At 27.7% G+C, this 15,843-nt stretch overlaps 2 protein-coding genes across 2 annotated transcripts in view; one reads left to right on the plus strand and one right to left on the minus strand.

Annotated features, from left to right (window-relative positions):
* The window catches only part of LOC136988866 (uncharacterized), a 539,116-nt gene that overhangs the window by 502,178 nt on the left and 21,095 nt on the right, over window positions 1-15,843 (minus strand). The window lies entirely within an intron of this gene.
* The window catches only part of LOC136988865 (probable ATP-dependent RNA helicase DDX41), a 57,541-nt gene that overhangs the window by 20,542 nt on the left and 21,156 nt on the right, over window positions 1-15,843 (plus strand). Inside the window, exons 6-8 of the mRNA XM_067286855.1 lie at window positions 7,376-7,493; window positions 13,725-13,816; window positions 14,176-14,329. Of these exons, the coding sequence (XP_067142956.1) occupies window positions 7,376-7,493; window positions 13,725-13,816; window positions 14,176-14,329 (364 nt within the window). The remainder of the gene's footprint in view (window positions 1-7,375; window positions 7,494-13,724; window positions 13,817-14,175; window positions 14,330-15,843) is intronic.

Genomic DNA, 15,843 nt, shown 5'->3' on the forward strand with positions numbered 1-15,843 from the left:
GGATATCATCGATTATTACATTGACATCCGACTACATATCTTAAGGTATTTATCCTACACGCGAATATTTGTAAGCTCTCTCTCTCTCTCTCTAATCCGCGTAGAATTTATGTTCGCGGATCGCGCGTCATGTAACTTATCATCGCCTGTAAAGTAATCGTTTGTACCTAATTAGTCCTATGGAAAAAATAAACGGGTATATTTTTATATATAAATCTCTGGGTGCGTTCTTTCCGTCATCCTCTCCACTCGCTTCATTCCGGGTCTAACCCATACGTAACCGCTCGCGCAATTGATTTTCTGTATCAATCTAAAGGTACAGTGGTGTCATCCTGACGTGGTATCAAAGAGATACCGGCCCTATGGTCACATATGTTCCTAAAACATATTTCCATGTATAGGATTATATACAAGCACTTTTGGATGGTTAGTTAATTTAAATGGCACTTGTTTTAGAACATCTTTCAAAAATGTTCCAAATTGAAAAGTTTGGCTAAGAACTCTTCAGTTAAAAGCCTGATGCTGGCCCTGAAAGAGGCTGAAAACATTTGCTTTTTATTTATATCAGAAGTGCTGGAAATGGACAAAAAAGTCAGTTTAATATCAGTATTTGTAAGTTAAGGTTTTGAAATAATCTAATGATGATGATAGTACTATTTTCTATATTTTTAATCATAAACAAATCCTTTTAATAAGCAAATATGATCGCTTAATGATGATTTATGAAAATGTTAGGACGCTAAATTAGTAGAACATTCAATAATGCTCAGTTGTTTTGTTAATTGAGAATTTTCATTCTAAAAATTATGAAAATAAAATGTTATTCAAGTAATAAGTAGGCCTAGATTAAAATTTATTTTGAATTTAAAGTTATTATCTCATAATTTTATCTGCAAAAGCAATTCTGTAAATAAAATCTTAAAAAATATAAAAGTGAAATAAAATAATAAGTTGGAAAAGGAAATTTGTTTTCTTTGAATGATTTCACCTTTTTAATTTGATGTAATACTATCAAATACATCTTTACTTATAAATTAAATTAAGAGCTAATTTAAAACTTACCACTTCAAGCATTCACCGAATCATAATAGTAGAATTAGAAGTAGTATTAAGGGTAAAGATAAACTTTTTTTATTTACATCTTGATGCAGCATCTAGCAAAAATGATTTCACAAAAGAAAATTATTGCATTTGAAAAATAAGAATATCTTTGCAATTATTCTCACAAAAATTTCTTGATTGTTGATTAGGCAGGAATTCACAAATGACATGCAGTAATGAAATGAAAGAAAAGTTTTTGCAATTTAGTCAGAATTTTTCACAAAACCTGTGATATCATGCAGAGTAGGGTTGACAGATTTCATAAATTAAAGAAAACTTTTAATAAATTTAAGACAAACTTATTAGCATGATTTTAATAATAATATTTTACAATTTAGTTCAGTTGTTTTGTTTTTGTTTCATTGTTTTTCTTATTTTGTATAATTATCATATTGCACTTGACACTACAAATAAAAATGAAAGATCGAATGATGTAAGATAGGCTTGAAAGTGCTAGTGTTTTATATATATGGATAGACAGATGAATTCTTCATTTTAAGATTCTGCAGAAACTGTAATGAAATTAAGATTCTTCTCATGATGTATCAAAATAAAGGCTCTCCTGAAGATATCTCTTCTTTAATAGGAGTAAGCAAGAGCACTATAAAAATATACGTGCCAATTTGAAAGGAGTGAAACAAGTTTTGATAACATCCAAGAAGAAAATTGTTTTTAAAAAAGCATGGCAGGAAAAGGATAAACAGAGAGATGATGTCTTCTGTACTGCATGAAATCATAGAGGTGGTTAATTCCTTAACTGCTGATGGCATCAAGAAGAGGTTTGATTATATTATAAGGAAAAATTTAAGTTTAATTTGCAGATATTTGAAGGAAGCCAACATAACATGAAACAAGCTGAAGAAAATTAGTAACCTATTATAACTTTCGATCTGAGATTGATAAATGAAAGAGTATGTTATATTATACATGATCATTAGCATATATTCCAAATTAAAATCAGAAGTAATATTATTTAAACCATAATAATAATGTAGTTTGTCTTAAATTTATTGAAAAGTTTTCCTTAATTTGTGAAATCTGTTGCCTTTATCTGTGTAATTTTCTGTATTTTGTGAAAAGTTTTGACTAAATTGTGAAAACTTTCTTTCATTGTTGCATGTCATTATCAAATCTGTAAACTTTTGTCACTCATGAAGTCTTTCTAAGAACAATTGCAAAGATCATTTTATTTTTAAAATGCATATTTTCTTTTGTGAAATCTTTTCACTAAATGCTTTAACAGAGTATAATACATTAAGACCCTGCTTAATGCTGCTCCGCTTAACGCTGTTTTGGTATTATGCGGTATTCCCTGCGTGGGATTCCCTGAAATTGCACGCAGCGTTGGGATTCCCTGAACGCATGTTTGCTGCGTCACAGTTGATTTATGATCGGTCATCAACTTTACTGTGTGTATAAAGATATAAACATATTATTTTATTTTATTGTGATAAATACGACATTGTTTTAGTTTATACAATGGGTGATTGCAAAGAAAAAGAAAGTAAAGCGACAAGAAAAGGCACTTTGCTGGAAACTAAAATGCTGGTGCTCAGACAATTAGATGCAGGTGAACAGCAATCTAATATCAGCACTGCATTAAATTTGTCAACTTCAACAATATGGACAATTTTAAAAAATAAAGAAAAAATCGTATCATCAGCAACTACAACCACAATGACTTCGGTAACAAAAATTACTCGTACCAGAAGCAATGTGTTTGAGGAAATGGAAAAACGACTTTTCATCTGGATTGACGATGAAGTTGAACGCAATATACCATTAAGTCAAGCAATTGTAATGGAAAAAGCAAGAAAAATTTTAAACCACCATATTCAGAATGAAAAAGGCGACGTGAGTGAAAATTTTGTAGCTAGTCGTGGGTGGTTTAATCGATTTAAAAAATGAAACAATCTTCATAACATACAGGTTACCGGAGAAGCAGCAAGTGGAGATACAAAAGCAGCTGCAGTATTTCCAGCAACATTAAGAGCAATCATTGAACGAGGGAATTATCCTCCTGAATTAGTTTTCAATGTGGATGAAACGGGCCTTTTCTGTAAGAGAATGCCAAAACGTACATTTTTATCACGTGAAGAAAAGCGAGCATCAGGATTTAAAGCTACAAAAGATCGTTTAACACTTCTACTGGGTGGTAACGCTAATGGAGACTTTAAATTAAAACCACTACTTGTTTATCATTCCAAAACCCCAAGAGTAATGAGGGAATTTCAAAATCATCTTTACCAGTAATTTGGGAGTCCAGTAAAAGATCTTGGATCACTATGAAAATTTTCCAGAATTGGTTTACCGAACATTTTTGCTCGTCTGTTAAACGATACTGTGAATTTAAAAAGCTAGAACCAAAAGCTCTACTTTTGATCGATAATGCTCCAAGCCATCCAACGCATTTGTCTGGTTTAACAACATGCATTCCAGTAGAAGTTGTTTTCCTGCCGCCAAATACAACTTCGTTAATCCAACCAATGGATCAAGACGTAATATCAAATTTTAAAGCTTATTATCTGCAGCAGACATTCCGACAACTGACTGATAAAACAGATGGAGCAGATAAACAATCCATTAGAGATTTTTGGAAAAACTATTGAAACTATATCATGGATGCTGTAGACAACATCAATCTTTCCTGAAATGAGGTGACCGAGAAATGTTTGAAAGGAGTATGGAAGAATGTATGGCCAGAGCTAAGCAAAGATGTTAACACAAAAGAATCCATTGTTGATGTTGACAAAATTGTCGAGCTAGCTAATGAAACAGGGTTGGATAATATAAATGCGCAGGATATTGAAGAATTATTCCAAGTTACAACTGGAGAAAGTTTTTCCAACGACGATCTTAAAGAATTAGTAGAACAACAGGTGCATGAAGATGACGAAATTAGCATTTCTGAAGATGATGAACAAAAGGAACTTTCAACGGATTTTCTAAAAAAAAAGTTTAGCCACTATAACGGAAATAATAGATCAGTTTATACAAAATGATTTCAATTTTGATAGAAGTTCAAAGGTAAGACGAAGTGTCGTGGATGCGATGTCTTGCTGAACGAAACAGGAAAAGGCAAACGACATTAGACGACTTCTTCACAAAGAAACAAAAGATGTCAAATGAGGAAGAACCTTCTTCATCACAAACATAACTTCTTCACTCAAACTTTTTTTTTATTTTCATGAGTGTTTTATGAATAAATATTGATATTAGCAATAAATAAGTCTATAATTAATGTAATAAAAAGTATTTAACAATAAATGTTATAAAATAAAACAAAAAAAAAAACTGATAAATTTTCCTATTCTCTGTTTTGTTTCACGTATCCCCCTTATTTACATGTTAAGATGACCCTGTTTAACGCTGTTTCGCTTAGCGCTCTGTCATCTTCGAACGCATGGGTCTTACTGTACTAATAAGATGAATTCAAAAGTTTTTGAATATTAAGCACTTAAAAAAATTCTTTTTTGTGTTTTTTTTTATTTATATCTTCTCATCTATGTCAATGTGCTTACAATATTTTATTTAAAAATATTCAATAATTATTAAATTAGTTTCTCATTGAGTATTTATTAATCTGAAGTTTATCCCACTCATCTTGATAATTGGTATTGTCATGTCTACTAAGTAAGATTATTAAATAGAAATCAAGTTTTTTTTTCTTTTTTAAAAGTTTCTTTTGAATTTATTGCTTTTCCTGGCTTTTTAATTATTTTGTTAACTTTATATAAAGCTATGACATCAATCATTCAACAATATTGATTATTAAATGATACTGTATAATCAATTACTGTAATCAGTTTTGGAACTCTTATAATTTTAAATTTAAAAAATTCAAGACTATTTGATTTTATATTTTTGATTTCTTATTAAAATCTAATTTGCTCTAATCTTTCTGTAATGTAAACAGAATTTTTATTGATTAAAATGTAATCTATATAACTGCATTTTAAATTTACTATATTCATTGCCTAAAGAACATTTCAGTTTATATAAATGAAACTAGTAAACAACTATAAATCAAATTCTTCTTTTGGGCTATAATTATTTTAATTTAAATTAAATTATTTACATTATTAGTGTATTTTGTCTTAAAAATTGGACAATGCTATCATCTTTTATAAGTATTAATACAGTCAAACCTGTCTATAACAGAACTCCAAGGGACCAAATAACTCTTCTGTAGTAGACAGGTTTCCACTACATACAGGTTATCTACTATAGGTATTCCTTAATTAATACAATTAATAAATTTCTCGATGTGTACCATGTATATCAAAATTGTGTTAATCAAATACAGTAGTACCTCAGTATTCACCTGAAAAATCACCACCCACTAGAGCAAATTTTTGGTTAATAACAAATATTGTAATTTTAACTTTAATTTTTTCATTCATCCATAAAAACATTCTCAAAGATAAAAATGAGTATCCAGTTTAAAAATAAAATAAAACCTTACAGCTGCCTACCTTCATCGGACAAAATTACATTCAATTCAGTTTGTTTTCTTCATAAGTGAAAAAAAAAAACAAGCTACGCGCAGAATACAATCATCAGCATGTTTTACAGCCATTTTAAGTGGATGAAGTGTTTCAATAATATATGTCTGTGACACAATAAGATTTGTTGCAAATTCACAAGTTGTTATTTTTCAATCTTTAACAATTTCTTTTCGCAGTTTCTCTTTAGCAGCTTATGGGGCCTCTACATTTTGTATTCTTTAGTTCAAAATTTCTCAAACAAAACTTTCAAAACCACATTTGACACATTTGGAGTTTAGAAGCATCTTCCCCCTACACAGTACGAGTATTTTTTACTGTTTGTATAGCGTGATATCCTTTACAAAACTTAAGAGCGTGCATAATATGCCTGATGTGCATTTTATCTGCAGACATTTGGAATTGATTGTATTCAAATGAAATGTGATGTAGAAAAGTTTAAAATAAGCTTTAAAACAAAGAATACAATCTCATATCAGGAATAATGTGTTAAATTTCACAACTTATAATTACATCACATATTTATGTTAAGTAAAAACATCTGTTAATAAAACTAATAAAACTTTCTGTTCAAATCCCAATAAAAATTACTGTAATACAGTAGTCATATTTTGCTATTCTGTATTGTGTATGTGTATTTTTTGACATTTTTATGATTTATACATGTTAGGTTTGTAAACTTCTTGTTAAATTTGTGTTAAATCAGATAAAGATACCAATTTTTTTGTTATAAGGCCCAATTTTCCTTTTTGTTTCTGTTAGACAGGTTCCATTATATAAAGGTTAATTTACATTAATTTTTGTAAAAAATTTAAGAGACTGAAGAATTTTTTGTTAACGACAGGTTTTTGATATATACAGGTTCCGTTATAGACAGGTTTGACTGTAGTTAGAAACTAAATTTAACTAATAATTATTAATATTTTTACAATATGTTGTCTCTTTCTATTTTTAGGTCAAATTATATTCATAATTTAATTAAAACCAAAATTTTTTCTGACATTGATTCTGATATTATATGTATTATATAATTTTATGTTTAAAGATCTATTCTTTATTTCTAAAATTGAGTCTATATTTCAAATATAAGTAGAAAAATAAGCAAATAATATCTAAACTACCAGATTTTTATTGTTTAAAAAAATACAAAAATTAATAAATTTTTTGTATCCGAATAAGCAGTTGTCATCTCATTACAGTTCTAATCTTTAATTTAATTAATAATTTAGAAATTTTTTTTCTAGATGTATAAATAATTAGTTAACTTACTGTTTACACTTTACAAGTTATTTTCCATAACATTTAAATATAAATCTTTAATAAATCAAATAAAATTTTAATATAAATGTTGCATTTTCTCAGTTACATGAAAACAAGATTAGTAATTTTATTATATAAAATTAGCTAACCTTTAATTTTCAATATTTCATAGCTTATAGCTTATAAAATGTACTTATGTATATATATAAATATATATAATTATTACTTTTCACTCTCATGAAATTGTGAACTTCATTAACATTAAATTCAAATACTCACTACATAATTTAGGAAATAATATAAGAGAATACATATCCTTTTAATTTTTGAAGTTTATGCATTTGATTTGATTGAGATGGGGCTATTTCAAAAAATGTTTAATTGAAATTAAAGTAGAGTGATGCCTTAAATTACATAGTGAGCATTTGAATGTATTATTTTTTTATTTGCAAATTTATGCATTTAGTTTACATGTCATTAATTTTCTTAATTATCAAATGAATTTTTAGGTGGAAACCACCAAAATATATATTAGAGTTATCTGAAATGAGACATGAGAGAGTGCGGAAAAAAAACAGAATATTAGTAGAAGGTGATGATATCCCACCACCAATTAAAACGTTTAAGGTTAGTTGAAATATATAATGTTGCATAATGTTAAGTGATTTTACATTAATAATTAATAAAAATGTATTAAAATTAATTATATTAAATTTTAAGATTGGTTCTACAGTACAGTACATAAAACACAAAACTAATTTCTGTTAAGCATTAAAATTCTAACTTTGGATTTATAATTTACAATTAACATTAGAAGTTACAATTTTAATTATGTGCAAAATTCTGAAATACTTTAAAGAATTTGATAGCTTAATAATAGAAATTAATTTGGTAAAAATAAATTAAAAATTTTTCAATGATAGTTCATTTTTTTAAGTTGCTCTTCATGTAGATATTGATTAATTCTTTTCTTAATTGAGTCTATTCCTGCTATTATTATTGTTATTATTATTATTAACACTAGGAATAAATTATTATTAGTAATAATGATAATAATAATTATTCCTAATGATAGTAGGAATTACAGTATAATAGGAGTAATAATGTTAGTGTAATAGTAATGCATAATAATAGGAATTATTATTATTGATAATTCTTATTATAATATTCGTATTCCTATTATTATGGTAATAATATCTATAACATCAGATCACCTTTCTCAAATTAATGGTAATATTAGGACTGTCCAAACTGAAATGTGACTGTCCTGAAAATTAGGACAGTCACATTTCAGTTTGGACAACTAAAGATGAATTCTTTAAAATGATTTTAATTTTAAATATGAGAGTGCAAAATGCATTTTAAATAAAGTCTTTGATTGTACTCTTTCAAATTTTATTATTAATCTATAATGACATTCTGCTTTGAATAAAACTTATTAGGATGAAATTATAACCTTTCAAATTATATAAGTGACTATATATATTTGTAAGTAAATTATGATGGTAATTGAAAATTATATGGTACATTTGTAGTCAAATGAGTGAAATTAGAACAATGTCATTGCTGTTCTTTCTTACAATCAAATAGTGACATGTATGAAAATAAATCTTTATAACTTATCATGGTGAGAAGAATTGAAAATTTAATTTTGTTCATTGGCAAAAATCTAATTATTTTGATAAAGACATGAATGAGTCCATTAGTCCACTTGCTTTTTCTTTCAAACCAAAAAGCAAGTAAATGACTTGTAATAACTGCTCCAATTATGTGTTCATTAGATGATTATGGTGTAGAAAATATCTGTTTCACTCATTTTTTTGGTGAAAAGTACTATTGTAATAATTTTGTATAGTAAATTACATTTGTGTGTAAATAATTTCTTCAGATATTGCTAATAAACCACTAACATAAATATTTAATGATGCATATTTTATGATTTTTAATTGCTCATAACTCCTTTATGAATGGGCCTTTGCCAATGAAATTTTGCGTTTAGAGAGAGCAATATCTTCTGTTTAGAAATAAAATATAATCAGTATATTAGGACCTATACTGTGTCATGATTTTGATTTTTAGATTGCTTAACAAGGAACAATTATTTATACTATTTCACTTTTTAATACCCTTGAGAAGATTTTGAAACATCAATGCCACTAGATGCCATTTTCTTCTCAAATGTAAACTAACTCTTTCATTAGAATTTTGTTTGAAATATCATCAATATCAAGCATTTGCACTAAGTGGAATTAGTACTTTAAACCCGCTCATTAATAATTTGTTTAACTCATTCAACTTTATGAACATATCCATAAGTTCTTTTTCTTTTAATTTTTCCAGTACATCATAATTATTTTTAATGTATGTAATATTTAATGCATAATATGTGATATAAAATATGAATAAACTGTATATCAAAATTTCTTAAACATTGGTGATCTATGGTGATCCATGGGCTTTTAAAGATTCACAACCAGTCTCCAAAACATTTAAATTCTATATATAAATTTTTTAATATTTTTACTTCAGTAAAAACATTTACATAAATTTATTCAAATGCTTTTAATTTTCAATAAGAAAACTTTTCATTTTCAGAATTACAGTAGAGAGTTGAAAATCGGAATCGGAATTGGGGACTGGGGTTGTTCCGATTAGTCATTTGTTCCGATTAACCATTATGTACGAATAAATATATTAACCTGTCTGATGTTCAAATTTTTCTCCGTTGCTTGTCGCTTCGTGTTGAATTTTCATCAATTTTAAGCCTAACGAAAATTTTTATAATAATAATCGAGGCTATCGTATCGTTAAAAATTATTTCTGCATTTTGTATAAACAAAATAAATATATTGAAGAATATAAAAACATGAAAATTATACTTTAGAAGTAAATCTAGTATCAAAAATGTTCGATTCAGCATGACACAGTCTGACTGAAAATCGTGCCGATTACCGGCGATTCCGATTACCAGTGTTTCGATTAACGACTCTCTACTGTACAGGTATCCCTTGCTTAATATGGGATTTGGTTAATGTGTGAAATTAATTGTGGCAATCTCTTTATATATATGGCAGAAGTTTTAATTAATGCAGCTTTAACAGCTATCTTTATGTGACATAGATATGTTTTTCGTGGCAATTAAGACATTAGTGAATTTGCTGTTTTCATTTATTAAAATAAAAATATTTGTTATTAACCAAAAATTTGTTTTATCCAGTTGTGATTATTTAATCAAGTGCCAAGATACCACTATATTTGATTAACATGATTTTGATATACATAGTAGCATCGAGGGATTAATTAACTGTGTTAATCAAGAGATATCTGTATCTATGTTAAATGAACATGTAAGACAAGAAAAAGCATCAATATCATATATTATCGGAGAACTCAAAATACAAATTATGAAGCTTTTTTATTTTGAATGAAAGATTTAAAGTTCATTTAAGCCTTTCACAACAAATAAGGTTTTGAGAATTTTTCTTTATTATTGCTGTTTTATTGAAACATTAAGCTTTGAAATATATGAGATTCATATCCCTAAATGTTGCTTTAAAACTGTAAGCAGCTAAGTGACTATTTAATTTTTGTTAGATTTCTTCAATAGTTCTTTTTACTAAAATAATCATTTTTTTTTATCTGGCCATTTTAACATGATGATTCTGAAAATAAAGTTTCTAAATAAAAAAAAAACCTTCCTTTGACTTCTGACTATTTGATGGAAATTTTGTTTATTCTACTTAAGAATTGCAATTGAAAACTTTATGGCTTAAACTTTGATAATGGGGAAAAAAGATGGGTATTTGTGGGTTAAAACAAATATAGAGAGTTCAAAAAATGTTTCTTTTAAAGGCCTTCTTACATTATTTAAATTTGAAAAACACTGTTAAATTTACATAATATAAGATGTGAAGAATTGTGTAAGATATATTAAATTTATTGCAGGCCTTGGAGTTGCTCACTTTTCAGGTCATTTTCTCACTTTTTTGATCATTTTCATGTGCCTAATTAAGATGTGGGCCAAATCAAAAATAATTTTAAAGCCAAACGATCTGCCGAATTATTGGACTATCGGAATAGAATTTTCTGGAAGAAAATACGTGGCCCTGGGCGGGACTCAAAATCGCAACTGCCGCTCAGTGTTGTTAGGTTATAGGAAGCAAAAATTTATTTCACATATGTAAAAAAAATCTTTTATGCACTTAAAAAATCCCTCTCACTACAAATTCAGAAGCCAGTGTTGAGTAAAGTTATGTACTCATGCCATATTTTCATTATTTGCCAAAATCTACCTCTTCCGAATTGCATTTCCTTCTACGGAGTTTAAAAATTCTAAGCATCCCTGCGTTTTTGACTATTTTCTAAGAAAATCACTAAAATCTTTTTGCAGGGGAAAACATACTAAGCGGATGGATTAATCTCTTAATCTGACAACACTGCTGCCGCTTTTAAATTCAAAATATATAATTATTAAAATTAACACGAGATAGTAGCGTAACCTCCTGCCACTAGACAAATTATTTTGATTCTGACCATTTAGTTATCCTTGTTATAGCCCAATAATTTGGCAGATTATTTCGTTTTAATTAACAATCTGGTTATGGAGTTTTGTCGTTTACAAAAATATTTTTTTACTTGATTTATCTTTAAATAATTTCATAAACTTGAGTTAAATAAAATTATTTCAATGATTTCATAGCATATTGTTAACATTAAATCACATCTGTATCTTCCTAAATGTGTGTTTAAATTGACTACAAGTATAATTATTCCATATAGTAAGTATTATTTTCATAAAATGTGTGATTACTTGTGAAATATCCATTTTTTGATCTTTTCTCTTATGCTGATTATAATTGTGCATTTTGTGCATTTTAACAATGTTGCAATGATATCGGTTTTTATTCATCTGCAGGAAAAAGTTTCTTGTTATTTATAAAATCATTAATAAAATATTATTTTACTTGTATTATTTGGAATATATTTATTTCAGATTTATTATTTTACTTTGAAATCAATATTTACACATCTCGAAGCATTAAAAAATAAACAGTTTCTGATAATGATAAATATCCCAGTATAGCCAAATTAGTGAAATCAGCATTGAAAATTCCGTTCCCATGAGAGATAGGGTCAATTTTATGTCGGGCACTTTCTCCTGATAGAGCATCATTGTTGGAAAGAATACTTAATTCACTTTTGATTGTTAAGTATGGACTAAATATATATGACCAAAGCCCACACCTTGTACCCATTACAAAGGACGACTGAAATTAGCTCCCTCAGTGCATAGAAATTATCAAGAACAATTGGAAAATAAAAAAGAAGTTAAAAGAATAAGAGAAACGGAAAAAAGAGCACAGAAACATTTTGAAGAACAGCAAAAGAAAGCTGTTTATAACATGAAGATTATGGAATTGCAGCTGAGTTTAAACCAGAAAAATGTAGAAGAAAATGAAATACATGCAACAGGCCAAGTTTTGTTAGAAGCAGCAAATAAAAAAACTGGAGAAGGCTATTAGCAGCAAGAACAAGCAGCATGTGTGATGCTTATTAGTGTTAAGTGTTCAAAAGCAAGCGGAAGCAAAAAAGAAGGAAGCTGAAAACATCCAGAATAATCTTAATAAAAGAACATCATTTTTCATGACTGGTTATTTACAGAAGCCAAAGACTTTTCAAGTATTCATGGTTTTCTGGAAATACAGTAGTCACTCATTATCGGGAGACAGAAAAAAAGCGATATAACGAAGTAATAAAAATTCTGGGCTTTTACTAAACAGATTATACATGCTATGGAATCTCTATTCTTTCATCAGCAAGTGTTTCTGATATAAAATAAACTTAGTTTTTCAATCGTGAATTTTATTCATGGTTATATCGAATTAATTGACATTTACGTAAACATCGATACCACAAACTCCCATTTAGCAGTATTGTTTCTTTAACAATGACATTGAAAGACAAATACTGTCAATATAAAAACAAAATATCAATTGCAATTTTATTATACAGTACTATATAAATCTCTTATTAGAAATTTGTGTAGTTTATATTTTTCAATAAAAATTATAAATGTTGTAATTGAAAATTTAAAAAAATAAATATTGAATATATAATAGAGCATCAAAACTTATAAAATTACAGAGTAAAAGTTCTCTGAGAAGCAAAATAAAGTTACTACTGTATAAAAATTTTAGAATTTTCCTTTCAGAATTAAAGAAATCTTTTTCCTTACACATTATGTCATGAATTTGAAATTTCATACCTTTATGTGAATTGATGCAATACCATTAATTCACATAAAGGTGTGAAATTTCAAATTCACAGAAACTTGTAAATGAGGAGACAGTTCTTAAAACCAATAAATAAACAACTTTTATATCAAAAGGAAACAAATAATAATGGATCTATCCACCTGTTCTGCATATTTAGCTCTTGACAAATTTATTGTTTCACCTTCAGTGGTAGTTTCAAGGACAATAGTAGAAATAAAATACCGCATTTCGTTGCAAATAGAAATTCATTGGCAATTAGTAACTTAAAATTTATTGACTCAAATGTTTTTAAAATTTGGGGACCAAAAAAGTGTGATATAATGAATGGCTACTGTATTATAGTATATACAGAAATTTTTAAAGTGTGTTTAACCATAACAGAATAAAAAAGAAATTAACAGTTTTTTACTGCTATTTTGCTGAGTTTCCTTTTGTGTTTTCACTTTGTTTTGTCATTATTTCACTCACTTTTTATTCACTTTTTCTGTATTTCAACTCACTTTTTCAGAGGGAAAATAGCACTCCCAGGCCTGTTATTGAAAAAATAGGAAATATTTGAAATATACATTGTTTTTATTTACAGGAAATGAAATTTCCTAAAGGAATTTTAAATTCTTTAAAAAAAAAAGGAATATCGAAGCCAACTCCAATTCAGATGCAAGGTCTTCCTGCTGTGTAAGGATTATATAAATATTTTTTGCTTACATGAGATATGTTGAGAAGTCAACATTTGTAAAATAACTCATGCTATAAATACAAAAAAATAAATATTGCCTATACTATATTTTCATCAATTTCATTAACACACTTTTTCTGGTGGATTTTTCTTGATAGAATAGTAGCCCTACAAATATATTTTGGAAATTCAAAAAGATCATACTATTCTAATTTATTATAAATGAAACTTCTCAACATTTTAATATTTTTCATTATTTTTATGTAAATATAATTTTAATTTTAAATATATATAAAATTAGAGTTAAACCACATTTAAAAGTTTATTTTAGATTGAGAAAATAACTATTTAATATTAGTTTATCAGGTAGAGACATGATAGGAATTGCCTTTACTGGATCTGGAAAAACACTTGTATTTGTTTTACCTATTATAATGTTTTGTCTTGAACAAGAAATCAAACTTCCATTTCTTAAAAATGAAGGACCTTATGGTTTGGTCATCTGTCCTTCAGTAAGTATATATATATATTTTTTTTTAAATATATGATTTTAAAATATTTATGATATTATCTTAGGTTTAGCATCTGTAATTAATAAAAATGAATTTCATAAAATCCATTTTAAAATTTTGGTTTTTTACAGTCAAAAGAATTTAGTGTTTTAAATCGATGATTTGAGTTAGTGTAAAATATAAATGCATACTCTAAATAACAAGAATAAAATTATTTAAAATATAGGACTTGCCAGAAACACCTGATGGTTTTTAAAATAAAATAATACTTTAAAGGAAAGCATAAATATTTATTGCTTTGCACAGATACATTCTTTTTTTTAATGGAGAACGAATGTGTATTAGTGTTATATCTTGAAAATAACATTTTGTAAATGACCACCAATCTTATGAACACACATTCTTGTAATCTCTTTGGAAAGGATGTCGTAACTCACTGCATGATCGGTGTATATTTTTTTGAAAATGAGGACCATAATGTCGCAGTAACTGGCTGGGTGCTACATAGTCATATTGCAAATAGTCCTGGATCAGGAGGTCACTCCTCATAACCAGTGTCACCTATGGTTCTAGGAGACAGAGCAACTGCTCATATGGCATGTTGTTCCACAGGAATTCTGCAAGAAATGTTTCCAGGTGAATTCATTTCTTGTTTTCAGAACATCTCACTTTCAAAACCTGCTGGCACTGGATTATTCTTTTTGGGTTACTTGAAATGTAAAGTTTGAGACACATCCAGTCAGTATAAATAAGCTGAAGGATCAAATTAGTCAGTGCATTTGGGAGATTCCACATCTTTTAAAATTAATAAGTATATTTTATCATCTATAACTAGATATTTCATTCTCAATCACATCAGTTTTATATTTGAAACAGTTGTTGTTTGAAAGTTAGGTGGCACATTCCCTACCATTCTGTAATGATGTAAGCAAATGCCATTTTACTATAATATTTTTAACAGAAATTTGATCAAAGTGAATTTCAAATTTCTGGTAAAAAACAAGTAAATTACTTTATAATTCAATTTTGTTTTTTTGAAAAACAGCTTTGAGGAATTATTTCAAGAATAGGTAAATATACAATCTGACATAATAAAGAAAAATGTTGCAAATGTAATTTTTTTAGCATAGAAGAATGACTGAAATATTTAATTAATTATTTGAAGACATAGTCCTTCCCAAAAAAGGAACCATCATTTAATAGCTCTGTGTTCCAGACTATACATTCTTGGCGACTGACTTTTCTTTTTAGGCTACTGGCTACCAAAAAGTTCTTTAGAAAACACAAAAATACATCCAGTTAAAAAATACAAAAATTTTTTAAAAAGGAACTGGTGATATATGGACGTCTTCTGTTCTCCATCATACCTTCTTGGGGGTGTTTTGGCTTTTTATCTATGAAGAAATGAGCACTGGTAAAATGTAGATTAGAGAAGGTCTGAAATATTTAGTTCAAAAGTATTAATACTTAATGTATTCTTTATGCACTAGAAATTCCCTTGTCAAGCATGATGG

The sequence above is a fragment of the Centruroides vittatus genome, unplaced genomic scaffold, assembly GCF_030686945.1.
Source record: "Centruroides vittatus isolate TY-2023 unplaced genomic scaffold, ASM3068694v2 scaffold_386, whole genome shotgun sequence".
Classification (NCBI taxonomy): Eukaryota; Metazoa; Arthropoda; class Arachnida; order Scorpiones; family Buthidae; genus Centruroides; species Centruroides vittatus.